Genomic DNA, 19199 nt, shown 5'->3' with positions numbered 1-19199 from the left:
TCACCCACTAAAATAATGTTGTAGGCAGCTGAGACCTGCTTAGAAATGTGACTTTTGGGAGGAGGAACAAGAAATAAGAGTGTTTTTGTCAGATCTCATGATGTGGTCTAGTTTGAAAGTTTCGATTATTTTGTTCTGGGATGAAGCTGTACTAATGGTGACAGGATTAAATGGCCACCAAAGACAATGTGTGGCTTTCCCACACAGTGATGTGTGTATGCATGCATGTGTGCGAACTTAGAAGTATTTGTTGAAGGTGTGACTGTATATGAGTCAGAGATAACTCTGCTGTTCAGCCATGAAGAAGACGTGGCACACAGCTTCCAGTCACATTGTTAACTGAGCTGATATGGCTTACTGTACTTGCATTCATTAATATGCCTGTAAAGGGAAATGTGTCAGAATATTGGGATAGTCATGAACGTTTCAAAAACATAGCACATTTAATCATGTTTAAGACCCATGAGCTGTCTGAACTCTCACACTCTGTAGAACCTGCATCTCATGTTTTGGTCGGAGTTTCTTGCCTCTTCTGGCAAAGGAAGGAAGCATGTAAAGCTAAAGTCTGCTGCACACTGGACGACAAGCTCTGTGCCACTAGAGAGACTGTCTCTGAGTAGCAGCTAGTACAGAGTGCAGCTATAGCACATAGGAAGCATTGTAGAACAGTACCAATAAAACATAAGATTGAGCTTAGGGCTGGGTGATAAAGCAATAACGATAATTATCGTGATATAATTTTTCCTCGATAGAGCGATTAGACATTTGATAAATTTTCAATATAATACATCATTCTCACACTTCCACGTTCAGCGACAGCCCGGCTGGTGTTTTCTATTGCAAGGAAAGTGACTACTCTACTGTCACTAGGAGAGTGCGCACTTCTGAGTTTTTTGATGATTAGGGAGGGGGCCATGAGTAAGATGAGTCTTTAGCAACGGCTGAAACGCGAAGTTATACATTCCTTGTTTGAGTGGAGCAACCGTCGATCTGTTCACGGTGACCAAGTGTGGGTGACGAGATTAGTGATGTGACTATACTGGCTTAGAGTGAACTCCCCTCTGGCTGTACATCCTAACAAGCTTTAGCAGTGTTAAATCACAATCCTCACAGCGCTCAAAAAGTCATATTTTAGTATTCGCGCATTCCCAAGCAATGAAAGTGAAAGAAAGAATTGAGTTCATGTGAGTTACAGTCCTGATTTAAAGTAAAGTAAACTGAGGAAGCTGTGAGGTACTGGAGAGCAGGAGAGCGCTAGCTTCCCAGGCTAGCTGTTTTTAGCAGCTGGCTAACTTGAAGCAGCGCCCCATCACTCACACAGCACGGCAAATTGATAATACTGTAGATCAAGCATGACACAAAAGCACCGCTTTCAGTTTAAACGAACCTAAAAGGAGGACTCCGTATGTGTGGTATTAGATATATTGCAGTTCACCCTGCAAACTACTGTGATAGTATAGAGAAATCCGGTCGTCTGCTAGCTGGTGTTTGAATACAGTGATGTGCTCTGACATGGCTGTGTTAGGACTGATGGCACTAAGACGGTGGGATCCGTCACTGACGTATCGAGCCAGCTGATGTTTGCTGGTCATACTAAGTTGATGTTGTTGAGAAACTAAACAGTTTAGCACTGTTGTTGGCCACTTGTTTAGCATTTGTAATGGGATAGCCGAGCGCTTGTCACCAGACAGCTAAAAATAATCTTTCTTTCTTAAATTATGACTATTAGCTACGAAAACCGTGGCCATGCTTTTTCAGCTGATAAAAACAGCTCACCAGACACTTTCTCCCACTGTCCCATAACAGATTTGTGAAATGTTCCACTGTTTTGATGATTATTTGTTGTGTTCGGACTATACTGTTCCTTCAAACTGGAAAGAAATAATGATTTGACATTAATCGCGATATGTATCGATATCGAACGATATGAATTTTGTTTACCGTGATAGCACTTTTTTGCCATATCGCCCAACTCTACTTGTGCTCATTTTAAATCATAGCTTTAATGGTATAACACCTGCAGTATGCGTATACACTAACTTTTCACAAACTTATTTTTGAGCTGAAGTATATGTGAAAAACAATGTGGCTAGACTAGCAATGTTGGCAGAGATAACAGAGTATTAGCATTTGTTTGTTGATCTTAAACACTTGCTTTGTGTGAATTTCAAGCAACATGTCACCTACTATGAATTTGTGCTCTGAGTTTAATATAATCCAGTAGCAGTAACATGCTGAGTGGTGTCACTGTCTCTGGTGGTGTTGGCTTGATGCCTTCAGTTTATGTTAAACTCTAGCCTTAAGAGTCCTACACTTTTTTTGGTTATTTGAATATTTTTGAATAATGCCTGACAAATTTAAATATCAAATTTGACTGCAATGCCCATCTCTATTGTAAATCTTTTTTTCAATGGGTCATGAAATCTCACACTTCACCACATTTGATTCAGTTATTTTGGTACAATTCAGAATTATTATATTTTAAAAGTACATTTAGTATGTTTTTGGGTCTAAATGACTTAATGCCACTAAATTATGTAATAAATCATTTCTACATTTTTCCCCTTTAAGAGTTAAAGTTTTTATCTTTCTCTTGTAAAGTTAACTATTTGACATTTAGATGAGGTTTAGTTCTGAGAGTGATCATATAATAGATTCTAACATGCTAATGCCAATGTGGCGGAATTGGCACGATGCATCAGTGTATTTTTCTTCAAATAGTCATTGAAAGTTGACTAACTTGGGCTTTCTGGGAGCCAGACACATCACTGATGACACATGCATATTTGCAGAAGCGTTTTTTCCTTTTTTGAGTAGTAGTGCCGTGCTGTCATTGTACTTTTCTCATGGTGTACCACTCGCTCTACTCATTGCTGATCTGCATACATTACCAGTGAAGCATAGTGACAGTGTAATTTACTGTATGATCACAATGATGCTCTTTGTATCTCTCTCTAAACTGGAAATTAGTTCTTCTGTTTTTCATATTTTTTCTATTTTACCTCTTGTCTGTAAGTTCATTATTTACATTTACATTTACAGCATTTAACGGACGCTCTTCTCCAGAGTGACTTACAATAAGTGCTTTGTCTATCTAGAGAAAGTGTCTTTGCTGGTTACCAATAGGTTATAGAGAAAGCTCATCCTGAGCTCAGATACTGCTAGAAACAAGTCACTGGTGATACCAAGAGAAAAGGAACAGAATTGAACACAGAACAGTGAAATACAATACAATACAATACAATACAATACATAAGTGCAGTACAATACATTACAATCAATACTTAATTCAGTGTTCATTTAAGTCATTTAACTATCTTTGTGTCAGTGGTAGGGAGTGGCAGTATTTATCATTACTGTGATAAATTATGTCATAATAAGGTTTTAGTATATTGTGGATATTACCCAACTGCGTGTTGCATTAAACTGAGGGCGTAATTAGTCCTAATTACTTTCTTTTATTGCAGCTCAGTATGTGATGTTGAATAAAAAAACATTGAACTCAGAGGCTTTGATAATAATTTTTTAATGTGGCACTACTGGATCACATCTGTCTGTTCTAGCTTATCAAATCTCAGAGTAATAAGTATTGTGTTGCATGTTGTTTCATTGCACCAATATGATCCTGTGTCTTTATCAGCACCCATAATGGCAATTAAATGCAGTGCCGGTATTGGTGATGGGGATCCCGATAACTGTGACTGATACCCAAGCCAGCTCACCAGGCGTAACAATATGTTGGCTTTCTCTTTCTCTCTCTCTCTCAGAGGATGGGAGCAGTACCCAGGTGTTGGAGATGTCATTCGGTCGACTCCTGCGACGCGCCTCCTCCAAAGCCTCTGACCTCTTGACCTTTAATGCGGGGTCGGCGGGTTCTCGGTCTGTGCTGGACGGAGAGATCATCTTCTCCAAGAACAACGTGTGTGTGCACCCAGCTGAGCCGCTGCCTGGCTTGCCTGAACACCACCCAGGTACGGCTACAAACACTAGAAGGGCAGAGACTTTGTGATGATCTTGACCGAAATCAAGATTCAAGACACACTTGGCTGAAAACTGAAAGAAAGGACTATTTTATATCTCATTAGCCATTTATTTCTGCTTTTAAAATAAAAGTACTGATAATGCTTCAAAGATGATAATTACTGTGTTGGGAAAGAGAACTGATTGAATGCTAGAGGACGAATTAAATTTTTAATAGCTTGCTAAGTAATATTAAATATTAAAACAGCACCTTAGCTGTAAAGATGATTTTAATATATGAAGAACTCCTGTATAGCAGTCTAGCGGTTTTTCTAGCAGGGAGTGCTATTGGCACAGATAAATATCTCCTGTATATTATAAATATCTCCCATCACACTGCACTGTCGGACTGCTGTTTGCACGGTCAGATTGTTGATTGCAGTTTCACTCATGCATATATGTCTAAAAATGTATATACAGCCCTACATGCTACCTGAAAGACCAGTGTTATTATTCCTCTATAATATATGATATATTTATGCCCTCAAAAGTTTATACATGGATGTATTCTATTCCGATTGAGCTATTAGTCTGATTATGAATGGATTATTAGGCTGCATGGCTCATGTTTAAAAACAATACATAAGTGCAGTACAATACATTACAATCAATACTTAATTCAGTGTTCATTTAAGTCATTTAACTATCTTTGTGTCAGTGGTAGGGAGTGGCAGTATTTATCATTACTGTGATAAATTATGTCATAATAAGGTTTTAGTATATTGTGGATATTACCCAACTGCGTGTTGCATTAAACTGAGGGCGTAATTAGTCCTAATTACTTTCTTTTATTGCAGCTCAGTATGTGATGTTGAATAAAAAAACATTGAACTCAGAGGCTTTGATAATAATTTTTTAATGTGGCACTACTGGATCACATCTGTCTGTTCTAGCTTATCAAATCTCAGAGTAAGATTAGTCTGATTATGAATGGATTATTAGGCTGCATGGCTCATGTTTAAAAACTGGTGGTCCTGTGGGGGTCCTGACCATTGAAGAACAGGGTCAAATGGGATGACAAAGTATACAAACAGATGGACTACAGTCCAGAAATACAAAGTGCACCTACAAGATGAGTGGACCTAATAAAAGACACAATGGATGTAGAAACAAGGAGGTATATTTAATGAAGTGGCCGGTCGTTTAAAGGTGTGTGTGAGTGTGTGTGTGTGTGTGTGTGTGTGTGTGTGTTTGAGCCACTCCTGTTTGTGTTGGCGTGATCACACAGCTGCAGTGGACGGCGTGGAGGGAGCTGAGGATTTAATCACTGTCATGTCCAGAATTAACAAGCTAAACAAATAACAGCTTGCTGTGATTATATATATATATTTTATATATATGTGTATATATGTATGTATGTATTTATGTATGTATATATATATATATATATATATATATATATATATATATATATATATATATATATATATATATATATATATAAATAAAATGTATGTTTTTTTTTTAAATATATATATACACACTCACTGCCTGAGTCTGTGTGTCTGTCTGTGTTCTGTGTGCTGTATGGCTTCTCTTCTTTTTTTCTTTTTTCTTACTTTTTTCTCTCTAATGCTATTTCTGTATGTTCTTTTCTTTTGGATGCCCCGTGGATTTGATACTATAAATGCCTTATTGTCACTCATTGTCACTTTTCCTCCCTCTCTCACTGTTCTGTCTTCCTCTATATCCTTCCAAATTTGGCTTCTCTTTGCTTTTCTAAATGTTAAAATAAATAAGCAAGTTTTTGATTTGTAATAACTTTACAAATAAAATAGTGCACCTACACTCAATGGCCTACCATTGCCAACCATATAGCTGCACTTTGTAGATTTATATTTACTGACTGTAGTTGTTTTACACAATTTGTCAGCCAATCATCAGTGGAACCAAACATACCACCGGTGAATAGCTGGAGCAGAGATCTGCTTCTGGATTTGTAATGTTTTGGACCGTATGACGCAAGGTGGCCAATCAGTTATATCAGCAGTTTGGTTAAATACAAGTGATTTATAAAAACCAGGGCAGGAAAGTGGATTTAAGGTCTGAATTTGAAGAGCCCTGAGCTTGAGGATGACTAATACCAATTTTGAATGGAAACAGATGAGGATGTAACCTTAAACTGTACCAGATGGACCAACAAGGTATAAAAAGTGCCTAGTAAGTGTAGACAGTGTGTAGAAATACTTCACAAACTGCTATACCTCATACATTTAGTGCCACTCACTACTGGTCAGCAGTCTTTGTGAGGTGGTTCCTTTCCATTAATGAGTAGCATATAGGCAGCTGATGAATGGTGCAGGAGAGATGGGATATCATCAGAAACTGTAAACTTAGAAAGTGCACCTACAGCACAGTACAGAAGTTTTTACTTGTATAAAGAACTTGCTGTGTATAATGAATGTCGATGCAATAAACAGAAATGGTAAACAGTAACAAGAATTATTTATTTTATTTTATATATTTAAAAATGTAGTTGACATCTTGAGAGATAAAGGACTGAAGGTTGATTTTAGAGGTCTCCTGGTCACCCCCAACCATCTCAGTGATGTTTTAAATTCCATCAGCTGCACACTTGAGTCAACATAATGAGAGATTAATTAGCTAAACCTGGTCATGAGGAGAGGTTTGGAAAATCACACACAGTTATTTTTATTTATTGTAATATTAGTGTTTTTAAAGCGCATAAATGTATGTTGTCCGAACAAATAACTGTTGAATGTAATTTGCATAGGACTACATATGGTAAGTGCTTCAGATGAAATAGCCATTGAGTGTAGCTGCGAAGTACAAGTAGGCATATCTAATGAACTGCAGCTCAGTGTATTTATGACAGTATTACCTTTTTAATAAAGCCAATCTCTGCAGATTGTATACTTGTTTTGAGATAAACCTTTAAACCACCTTTGTGGCAAAAGATTTTCAATAGCTCAACCTATTGTTTAGGCAGTAGCAACATACTTTTATTAATACGAAACAGAGTTACAAAATATGCCCAAAATATTACGCTAATGCAACATTTTCATGTATATTATTTTTTTTACTTAATCGAAAAATAATGTGAGAAACATTTTCTGTAGAAATGGGTACCTACTGTTAAACTGTTACTGAGCGATGTAATTTATGTGGCTTTTTTTTGTTTTTGTTTTTGCTTGTGTTGCTCAGGTTACCTGTGTGTTCACCTGGAGAAGGATGAGACTCTTGGCTCCACCCTCATTCTCACCTGGGTGCCTAACTCTCGTATCCAGCGGCAGGACGAGGAGGCTCTGCGCTACATCACTCCAGAGAGCTCTCCAGTGCGCCGGAACCCGCGCCGACGGCCCCGCCCTCCTCAGCACCGACCACCGCCCGCCCCAGAGGAAGAGGAGGATGAGGAGGTGGGGGTGGAGCCCAGCCTGCAGCAACTGCAGCTGGAGGATGGAGATGAAGGCTCGTGCGAGCTATCTGCGGATGAGGTGAGCCGGGACAGCACGCTGGGCTCCGACTCCGACACCTTCTCCTCACCCTTCTGCCTGTCCCCCGTCAGTGAGGCGCTCGGAGAAAGCAGCAGCTCGGTCTTCCTGGACAACGAGAGCAGGTGAGTGAGGGTGGAAGTAACAAGTAACTGAAGGGTTTAGTACCAGAGATTAGGAATGGTACAAGGAAACGGAAATCATGGAGGTTGTGGTTCACCGGTTAAACAGTAGCAGTACATTTTTATCATGTAACAGATGAGGATGTAACCTTAAACTGTACCAGATGGACCAACAAGATATTAAAAGTGCCTAGTAAGTGTGCACAGTGTGTAGAAATACTTCAGACACACTGCTATACCACATACACTTAGCGCCACTCACTACTGGTCAGCAGCCCCCCCGCCATTAATTCTGTTCTTCTGATAGTGCCCAACACCATATGGTGTAACACAAAATCAGTAAACACTGTATTTATTTTAACTTTAACAACAAAATATAATCATGTTATTACCAGTTCACTGCATTTTAAAATCTTGTTCTCACTTTGGGACATTGAACAAGACTTTGTTCCTGTTTTCAGTTGCATTTTATGAGGATTGTGGTTCTTTTTCACTTTTCATTTCTAATAGTTTCTGATCTGTTTTTAGTGCACTGATGGTTGTCAGGTATTTGTAATTCTTCAGTTAATCCCTTTGTTATTGCACTGTTAGATGTCAAAATTTGAGCAAGTGCTAAAGAGTTTGTTAGATTTAGATTTAAGCCTAAAAGGAATGGCAGATAACACTTTGAGAGGGTGGTGTAATCTTATTTCTGTCTAGTAAGTTATAGTTCAGTGAAAAATTAAATGTAGATAGGTTTTTCTTTACCCCAAAATAGTTGACAAACCAAATATTGTGTAATGTTTTTCTCCTTTAAATAAAATGAAAAAAAAAAAAACCCCAAAACAAAACCGTTTTCTCCCCAGTTAAGATGTGGGCCTGTTAGCTATGTCTAACCCATCACACCATGCTACCAGGCTGGGAGGGTAAAAACCCATCCACCACATCTTTCTGAGCCTCCACTGATGCAAAGGCATTGGACAGCTCAACATGCTTGGAGAACACTAACTGCCAGTTCTGTCAGCAGACGCCCACATGTCCTCATGTTGTGCTGAGTGATGGGCCTAGGGCAGTCCATTTTACCAGACAGTGATCCTGAGCATGGCACGTTCTTCTTTTACTTTATATATATATATATATATATATATATATATATATATATATATATATATATATATATATATATATATATGTATATATATATATATATATGTAACTAACAAGACCGTGGAACTTTCTCATGTGCCACCATTGTAAAAGCTGCCAGCCTACATCCTCTTGCTGTAAAACATGTTACATTGTTAAGTAAGCTCAAATACATTTGTTATTTCTGACTCTGTACACCATAAGTCCAAAAGTCTTTCTCACACAGGCATTCATTTGCACACATCCAGCTTGTATAATCTCCTTAAAAAAGCTTTGCCAATAGAGCAGGGTACTCTCGAACAGCTGGAAGGTCACCATGCCTGGTAAGTGTCGGCTAAAGGGGTACAAATCTCCCTAGTGTTGGGCAGAAGAGCAGAATGGCCAGTATGGTTGCAGGTGTTCACTCCAAACAAGCAGGAGCACTCCTGATTTCAGTGGCTTAATCAGTTAATCTTTCTTCAAACAACGGATCCTGTCTGCTTCTGCTTTGTTGGAATGAAAACCTGCAACCATACCAGCCCTTTGTGGATAACTTTGTGATGCTGGGCTACTGCTCTAAAATATGTTTTCTTTTGTTGTTGCATTTTATCCCTGTACAAATAAATGTAACTTCTGTTATTTCTCCATAATGCTATTTCAGTGGGATTTGGTACCACATTCTACATTTTATGAATGGTTATCCAATGAGATCAGCAGGTATGTACATAAAAAAGTTGGATATTGGCATCAGCACATAATTCCTCTGTTGGTGCATCCCTTATCAACATTCTTCACTTCAAAAGAAGCAGATGAACAAATGCCTGCAAACATGTGGCCATACAATTTAATCTATTTAAGCAAAGTAGCAAACTTTACATATCTTGGAAAACAAACTAACTAGGTTTGGTGTGAGTTGAAAACTACATTGCAGTAAAATTCATAGCAGTAAAAATGTGTTACAGGCTGTGGATAGCCACTGTATCCTTTTCCACTTTGAGCTTCTGAATGGTAAGAAGGCAGTGTAAAATATTAACCAGGCATCCGTTTGAAAGCTTTGCAAATGACCTTTAAGGTCCATGTGTTGGTCTAAGATCTACGTATCTTTTAGTATTGCACGTGAATTTCCAGGGAAAATCACGGAACACAAAACATTTGTGGTTAGAATGGCAACACTGACCATGAAGCTCCCGCTCCAGTGGTTTGATGATGCATTTGAAGCGGTGTGCTACAGCAGGTCAGGTCAGTAGTGCATGCAGCAACTGTAGCAGCACAGAGCTTATCCATAATTCATGGTGGCTTAGCAGGGCTTATGTTCCTCAGCAGGATACTATCTCATATATTATATCTCCTCCATGCCAAACACATGATGTACCGATCTCTTGTCTCAAGGCTTGGTGGACATTCCATTATTGCCATATGTGATTCAGAGCCTCGTGGAAAGTATATATTACATACAGATGAGTGACAAATTAAAGGAAAAAGCTGAATAAATGAAGGGAAAAACATGTGCGGATGCTTCCAGACAGGTGTACTGCATCACACACATAAGCAAACAAAGTCCTACAGTGCTCTGTGGCATGTATAAAAGATGCTGAGAAGTACCCTGTTGACCTAAATCTTCAGATCAAGATGACTAAAGGATCTTTGTGACTTTGTTTAGTTTTATTTTTTATGGCAGTTCATATGGCATGGATTGCAGCTTTAATCACAACGACTGCTCAGCTGGCCAGCGTTTCAGTAATAACAGTGCCTAAAGTAACATCTGCATTTAGGATGTGCATTAATGTGGTATGTAAGAAAAAACGGCATAGGAGTGTTTTCTTTTTCCAGAATTACAGTAGCCCCCAATCACAGAGGGGCCACATATGTGGATATGTTGCACTGTTTGTGTAGGTGCCAGTTTGGGATGCATCAGTATAATTTTTCTCTGACTGATTTACAAGTACAAGTACGTGCTTAGACCAAAACGAATACCATGATGAGTGACCAGCTTAGAATAACACAGTTGTTGTTGTAAATGAGTGCAGTGTAGCTTAACAGTTAAATCAATAGGAGGAGGAGCTCATTTTTGTTGAATGTTAAATATTGTTGGAGTCTTTTTGGATGGTTGGCTGGTTGTGGCTGTAGTTAAATATTCTCTAAAGCCAGACCTGCACTGTGTGTTTAGAAATGGTGTTTCTTAGTGACGTAGTTTGGCTGACATAATGTGAAACGCAGCCTCTACTGACAGCTCTGCGTATGGACAATTATCCGTACAGCTGTTTCATTTCAGAGAGCATGCTGCCCGCACGAGTTCTGAGCAGAAATTTGCCTCCAATTTGCTGCTCTATGTGTGTCCACCGGTATTGAGGAAGTAATTGTGATTGTGTTTGTGCGTGTTTAAGAATGATCTAAAATCACACTTTGAATGTCTGGTGAAATTATTCCAAGGCAGGCTGTTTAAAGTGAACAACGACTTTGTGTCTGCATGCCACGGCATCAGAAACAATGAGTTTGAGCCTTTGTTCCTTAGTGTGGCAGCATATGCTAAGCTGGTATCAGGTGGTATCACCTGTTGGTATTGGTGCATTTTTATGAGTATGATTAAATGAGCATGATATCAAGCCAGTACCTGATACCAGTCTTGGTATCGATACATCCCTGCTGTCATACGCACTCACACATAACATGAACATTTCTTTGTTTTTCTTATATATATATATATATATATATATATATATATATATATATATATATATATATATATATATATATATATTTTTTTTATTTATTTATTTATTTATTTTTTTTAAATGCATTGTGTATATGTTTGACATCGCTACTCTTCTGCCAACCGATCCTCAAAGCCCAGCATTTCATTTTGTGCTAGATCTGGTACAAGGTGAGTGTTACTTGCACCCATAGTGATGACGGAGAGCCAGTCAGCCCTTGTTTTTGATGCACAGCTCTGCAGATATGCATGGTTAAGATTTTGGAACACATGATGTGTGCACATCATGGCCTTTGTAAACTGTGTGTACCAAAGAGCATCTTCTCTTAGTGGTGTAACAACAGATTCGAGCCAGTGCAACTGCATCAGTTATAATGGTGAATGCCGAATTTGTTTGCCTTAGTCAAAAAAATTGTTAAAACGTGTTTATCTGCATCTCAGCACAGATACTTTTCTGTTTGCAGAAGCATAAATCAATCTTTGGACAGCACATTTGACTGCCAAAAACAGCTGAGATAAGATCTTTTGGGATGAGGATGTTCCACTCCTCCTGTACAGTTTCAGCACACTTCACCTCGGTTTTTCCTTTAATAAGTCACCTGTCTTTTGTAATCCGTGACAAGTTTTCTGGTTGTCTGTAAAAACTTGTTCGGTGATGATGTGTCTAATTTAGCTGGTGCTGATCCAAACAGTATGTCTCATTTCATTACAACTTTCTAGACTAGTTTCTTGGATTGCGCCGCGGTCTGAGAATCATTGGCTTGTCTTTCATGAACAGCTGATGAGTCGAAAGAACTAATGTTCAGACTCTGTTTACCTATAAAACTGTCAAGCATTCAATAGTTGTTCGTTTTCATTGTGTTTTGCATTCTGATCTACACCTACATCTACTGATTGGCAGCTGTGGACTGGCAGCTCCCAGGCCTTGGCTTTTTAACTAGATCGAGTCACTTGCTAAAGAGAACATATGCACACTACACATTTTGCCTTTTGATGAAACATATCTATGAGACTGTATTTTTAAGTTAAAACAGTGGTGTTTCTGCCAGATCTACTAAACAAAATAAACCTACTCAGGTTTCTATTCAAGCTGTTGGAATCAAATACATTGAACAGTTGAAATCTTGAGAAAATGATGGGAATAAAGCTGTGTTTCCATCCGCTCTGTAGAAGAGAATGGGACACTGCATCACAGCGTTCATTCAAGAGCATGCAGACACACTGGAGAACAAAATGAGTCAGGAAAGATGAATCAGCAGCAAGCGCCATGTCTGCGAGGGATCGCTGCTGTTTACTGTCAAATTCTCCATTCTGTTTTTCCTTTGATAAAATATATCTATAAGATAAGATATATCTAGTCACCCCCCCCCCCCCATTAGAAAGAAACTTGTAAATGATTTTGTATACATTTAGCTCATTACTTAAGGCAAATTAAAGCCTTGCATTAACGTATATGATGATATAGTCCTTGTTAATGTGTAAGGTCAGTAAACAGCCACATGATCTTTTTTCCTTTTAATTTAGTCTTTATCTGGTTCTGTAAAAACTTAAGACTGATTATCTGAAGTATGGTTGTTGCTGTTGATGCAATTAATAAAAAAATGTATATATACTAATAAATATTAAGCATAATTTATAATATATTTTCCTTTGAAAGACTTTCTGTTTTCCATTATCTTGAGTTTTGCTTACATCACCATCATCAGTCCACCAGCAGGCAAGGAAAAATAAAATTGACCAATACTATCAGATTGCAGTTTTACCTCCCACCACCACGACAACTAAATATGCATAGCATTTCAAAACATTTGAGCGTCTTATAAAGGAAGGACAAGTAGGAGAATGTATCATCATGCAAATCACCAACTAATCATTGATGATTCATCAAGAAGGTCCATCTGAATAGTAATGGCCCATAAGCATTTTGGAAAGTGTTCTCAGACTTGAGATCTAAGATCATTTGTGGAAAGGTTTACCAGACTTGGATTAAGGCTAGATGTACACTAAACTGGCCATTTAAGGGGTTAAAGCTTGTATAGGATGCATGAAGTAGTAGTAGTAGTAGTAGTAGTAGTAGTAGTAGTAGTAGTAGTAGTAGTAGTAGTAGTAGTAGTAGTAGTAGTAGTAGTAGTAGTAGTACCTGTTGCTATAGTACAATGATTTGGAAAACTAGGGTCCGATTTTCCTAGACAAGGATTAAGCCTAGTAATATTTCCTTTCAGTGAAAAGTCTCCATTCAGAATGAAAGGTACTCCAAGTCTAGGCTAAATTCCTGTCTGGTCAATTCATTGGGACTATTTTATTTGAGAATAAATCTGTTATTTGCAGTTCTATCTTTAAAATGTTACTTAAAATTCATATTATATCAGATTTACATAGTTGCCCCACCCTATCACACAGTTTCCCTTTACCCCAGATGTTGCCAAGGGAGGTGTGGTGTCCAATTTTTTCTTTTTTAGTTGTAGTGCAGCTAACAAGTAGTGGAAAGACACTTGGCTCAGACCCTGTTCAGTAGTTAAGTCATCTCAAATAGATTTGCTTATGAGGTTTCTGATGGTGTAAGAAATACTGTTGTCTATGGAAAATGGAAAAGTAAGTACAGCATCATGTGTTTACTCATGCTTGTGTCTTGTAATGCCAGTGAGTGGCCACATGAGGGAGCCACAGAGGAGAAGATGGCACTCCAGAGGGGGGAAAAAGCATGCAGTGTGGAGCTTCAGTGGGTTCCTCTGTTCCACTGCTCTTTTTTTACCTTCTTTTCCAAAATGATGAGAGGAAAGTGAGAAGGCAGTGTTAAGCTGCACATGCTGTCCTCAGTCTGCCTAATGCAGTGTTCTCACTGTGGATAATGGAATTTTTTTTTCCATCACTGAACTATATTTTTTAATCAGCCGTTGAGTGCATTACTTCAGTGCTTTTTCCTGCACCCAGAGCAATACAGGCATCTTTCTGTTAAAGCCAGGAGCTGAAAGCTCGACTCAGAGTCTTCAACCTTTTTGCTAAAGCTGAAATAACTCTTACATTTGGCATGTTTTCCACAGTAGTGCTTTTGGTTGATTAGTTGTAAATGAATCAGAATAGTCACAACTCCAAACCTCAGTTCTTGAACCTGTTTGTTTCTTACACAGAAAGTAAAAGTTTAGCTGAACTGGTTTATAGAGGTTTAGCCATTTTGTGAAAGTTACAGGGCTGCGTGGTATAAAAACATATAGTTCTGTTAACTTTTATTGCAACGTCTTTTAGCAATACAGAGAAGAAAGAGAAAAGTCTGTTGCTCATATGTGATCTGCTTAGCCAGAAGGTTAAAAACGTCCAGTGGCCATTTGATTATGATGTTTTCTTTATAAAATATCTGACATTAGTAAGCTATTTAGATTCAGGTGTATATTATTATTATTATTATTATTAATAATAACAACAACAACAACAACAACAACAAGAATAACAATAATAATAACAACAAAGTATATTAATCACACAGAGTGAACCAGACACTGAAACAATGCATTTAGGGTTTGAGGAACTCAGAAAGGAGTTACTTTTAAACAGTTACTTTAATCAGTTGCACAGTTTCTCAGCTGCATTTACCATTATACAGGAGACAGACTGCTGCAGAATGTGTTGCTATGGAGACTGAGTGGGCAGACCCTGCTGCATTGCCGCTTTCCATTGGCTGAACAGGCTGGATTTGGGAAATGTTTATGCAGATGCTTTAGAATCTGTGTAAAAGGTCTATATATGGTTTTCCCTGTAAGAACAATCTAATTGCTTGGATTTTGAAGTCTGATCCCAAACGCTGTTCCATCCTGACTTTAACGGAACAGCGTTCCAGTGTGAGCACTTTTACCCCCAGCCCCTCTGTCTGTCTCTCTGTCATTGTCTTTCTGTCTGTCTGTCTGTCTGTCTGTCTCTGTGTTTCTCTGGTTCTCTCTCCTCTGTCTAATTCTCTGTGAGGCTCTCTCTGTCTCTCTCTGTCTTACTCTCTTTGTGAGTGTGTGTATGTGTGTGTCTCCCTCTCTGTCTGTCTGTCTGTCTGTCTGTCTGTCTGTCTCTCTCTCTCTCTCTCTCTCTCTCTCTCTCCGTCTCTCTCTCTGTCTCTCTCTCTGTCTCTGTCTGTCTGTCTGTCTGTCTGTCTGTCTGTCTGTCTGTCTGTCTGTCTGTCTGTCTGTCTGTCTGTCACACTGTGTGTGTGTCTCCCTCTCTGTCTGTATGTCTCTCTCTCTGTTTGTATCTGTCTCTCTGTGAGAGATGGTATTGTTTTGTGTTTCTCTGATGATTGAGTAATTGTAGAGGTGGAAAAAAGTAAAAAGGCAAAAGTTCCTCTCTCTCAGCTCTTGAGGAGTCTCTGTTCTTTAATTAAAGCATGTTTTTGTGTTAGGTGTGATGTTTGTGTAGTTTGTTAAGCAGCCTGTTTCTCTAAGATGTGTGACTTTACTGTACTGCACTGCTGATCTCCTGAGACTGTTCATATTTAGAGCTGTGTACAACAGAAGAACAGAAACAGTCCCACAGCGGCTCCATCTCAACAGGGAGCACAGCCCACTCCTGTACATACTACCTGCTGTCATCCAGAGAGAGAGAGAGAGAGAGAGAGAGAGAGAGGGAGAGGGAGAGAGGGAGAGAGAAAGGGACAAAGAGGAGGAGATAGAGAAGGTCAGAGAAAGACACGGAGAGAGGGAGAGCGGGGCAAAAGGGCGAGAGAGAGAGGTACAAAGAGACTGAGATTTTAAGTAGCTATCAACACCAGTTTATCCTCCCAGTGATACAATCAGCGAAGAACTGATTAGGCATTATGATACAGGACTGAACGAATATTTAAGACCACCTGAGAAAATTTAATTTAACCCTATTTATTTGGGTGATCGGCTAGAGGTCCGTGCTCCTGTGGGATTCCGGCTGGACCCATGAGACCTTCTATCTAGCGGCACGGGACTAATTTTCAGTGTTGTGTGTGGAAGTGGGCAAGCAACCAGCCCACTGCAAGGGGGGAGCGGGAGAAATCTAGCAAATTGATGACTAACCTAAATAACTTGGAATAATCAGTAAATCATGTATAAACAACATAAAATAATAACAGTAAAACAATTAAAATGAATGAAGTCATTTTAAAAAGTTGCAAGCAATCAATCATGTAAACACCCCCCTGAATTCTTATGGCTTACAGAGATGGTTTAAGCTTTCTGTCTGACGGCCACAGCTGCCAAGCATATGCTTATTGGCAATAAATATTCTTTGGTGAAGTTACTTCACAGTGAGACTGATAACAATGAGTGCTGTATTATTTCACCAGAGAATAATGTATTTGTGAATGGACTGTGTCAAACATTGTATGTCAGTTTTCCATGACGGAACTGTGTGGATGGGCCAAATGTTTTAGTTGTGGGCACAAGCAGGATTCCGATTTTCTGCAGGAGCAGCATGAAATTTAGCAAGAGTGGGCAGGTTCAGGACTGAAAAAACAGTTACACTGAAACCTCTGTAGGTAGTAGCCCCTTATTTGGGAGGAAAAAAAAACGTTTATGATCATTTAAAAAATGTTGAATAAAAATTCACAACTGATTTAGATTTTTAAAATAATTTTTACACGTTATTTTGCCAGTTATAGCAGCATCTTAAATAAATAAACTATCTAAACTAGATTGTTTGTTTGTTTCTTTTACCATATATAGATCTTTTACACCATTTCTAAAGCGTCTACATGAACGCACCCCAAATTTTAGTTTGTACCGTTCACATATATTTTTTTCCCGTTTAGCAGATCCAAGGTTTTCTTATGACAGTGAAGGTGTAATGATAGGACAGTTAGGTGAGCTGATATGAAGGTGCAGTCGATTTGTGTTACTCCATCCTGCGTTTTACCCTGGCTAGGCCGCGCCATATGGCTCTGAATGCAAGCTTGGTTTTGTTTGCACTCTGAACGTCCTCTCAAATACCACACAGCCATTAAACGCAGGCCTGCCGGTTTGGTACTGTGACAGGGACGTGTCTGGAGGTGCATTCGGCCTGTTAGCTACGCTCAGTTAGAGAAAGCGAGAGGGCCGCGGTTCATGTTACAGCTTAGAGAAAAATGAGGAGAGAGAGAGAGAGGGGGCAGAGGGAGAGAGAGGGAGGGAGGGAGAGGGAGGGAGGGAGAGAGAGAGAGGGAGAGAGAGAGGGAGAGAGAGGGAGGGAGGGAGAGAGAGAGAGGGAGGGAGGGGGGGGGGTGAGAGAGATGCGAGTGACAGGGGAAACTGGCTGGCAGGGTGGCTGATTTGTGTCTCCACTTTGCCCCTGCCAGCACAGTAACTTCCACACATTCCTCTCATTCTCTGTCTCCTCCGATCACCACACACACACACACACACACACACACACACACACACACACACACACACACACTATGGCCCCCCAGATACAGAGTGTGAACCCAGCTGTGGAACAGCTTAATCTCTGCCAAGTTATCCTGTATTGAGATATGAACTGTAACAATACGGTTATTTCTGGAAGCGTTGGCGATGCATTAACATCGTCAGGTGTTAGCGTTGCCGCTCGTTTATTTTTCACACTTAACTTGCTAATTGTAATTTACTGGTCAGGTGTTGGCTCTTTTCCAGGGAGATGTGTGATGAGTCCATGACCCACTCAGCAAGCTCCGCCTCCAGTCTGGACAGCCACGCCCCCTCTGAGAGCAGCCAATCGCAGGGCTTTCGGTGGGAAGAGCAGCAGAAGGTCCTGGCTCTAGAGCAGCTGTGTGGAGTGTTCAGAGTAGACCTCGGTCACATGAGGTCACTACGACTCTTTTTCAGGTATGATGGCCGAGTAATGTAACAGGAACCTGCATAACTCCACTGTTACACTGTCGCTGTTATTTTACACACTGTTACAAGTTTAATCTCAGTAGAATTCTAGTCAAAGGTTTTGACACTCGCACTCATTTAAGGGTTTTTTCCTTCATCCTACAGTTCATAGGAGATTTTGAGGTCAGTTCTGTAGAAATCCCGTGAAAGTTTGGACCTACTTATATATAAACCTCTCACCGCTATTACATAAACACCTGATTGCAGTTATTTTAGCTGACCACGGCTATTTTTTCAACAGCTTTTACAATCATGAGTTTGTGTAGCAGCAGACGGAATGTGAATTTCACGTGTTTATCTGTTGGGTTGGCAAATACAGAAAAAAATGTTATTGATTTATGATTTAGCGTCTTTGGTCTTATGAAAACCACCAATGTGCTAACTTCTAATTGGCTAGACCCTATAAGACCTATGCAGAGGGTGGTGGTGAGTATATGAGATATTTCTTTATTTGCCTTCATTTGGGAGTGTCAACAGCTGGGAAGCAAGATAGCTAATCATCCAATATGGACACTTAGGGCGTGTGCTTGATTAGTTGTACAGAAGGAACGAAGATATTTAAATTATTATTGGCAGTTGCTTATGTGGTGAACAATCCTCTAATTAAAAGTTCATGTTTTAAAATGACAAATGCTTTTTAATTTTAATGCTTTACCATAATGATGAAAGCATCAAAACTCACATTAGATTATGCAGTGACCAAAAGTGTTAAACCAAAATGTTCTCTTTTAGACACTTTCAGATCAGCCCCATCTTTGCGTTTATGCAGCTCTGCTCACTCCTGGCGTTCTCTCAGGCAGCTTTAGAAGGAGCCTCCTGAGATGAACGGAACCATCTTAGAATGGTTCCTGCATATGCTGAGCATATATTACTTGGGGTGATGACATTTAAAAAAAAAATGTTTTCTGCATTTGAAATTTTTGCTGTGGAAATAAAATCACACATAGGTCATTAC

General features: G+C 39.3%; 1 protein-coding gene across 1 annotated transcript in view; it reads left to right on the top strand.

The window, feature by feature from the left end:
- Positions 1–19199, top strand: part of tbc1d16 (TBC1 domain family, member 16) — a 44705-nt gene that overhangs the window by 3505 nt on the left and 22001 nt on the right. The window contains exons 2-4 of the mRNA XM_017705891.2: positions 3768–3971; positions 7186–7597; positions 18002–18193. Coding sequence (XP_017561380.1) covers positions 3797–3971; positions 7186–7597; positions 18002–18193 — 779 coding nt within the window. The 5' untranslated portion in view covers positions 3768–3796. The remainder of the gene's footprint in view (positions 1–3767; positions 3972–7185; positions 7598–18001; positions 18194–19199) is intronic.

This window comes from Pygocentrus nattereri, chromosome 14 (genome assembly GCF_015220715.1).
Source record: "Pygocentrus nattereri isolate fPygNat1 chromosome 14, fPygNat1.pri, whole genome shotgun sequence".
NCBI classification, from domain to species: domain Eukaryota; kingdom Metazoa; phylum Chordata; class Actinopteri; order Characiformes; family Serrasalmidae; genus Pygocentrus; species Pygocentrus nattereri.
This window is presented reverse-complemented; position numbering and strand designations above follow the sequence as displayed.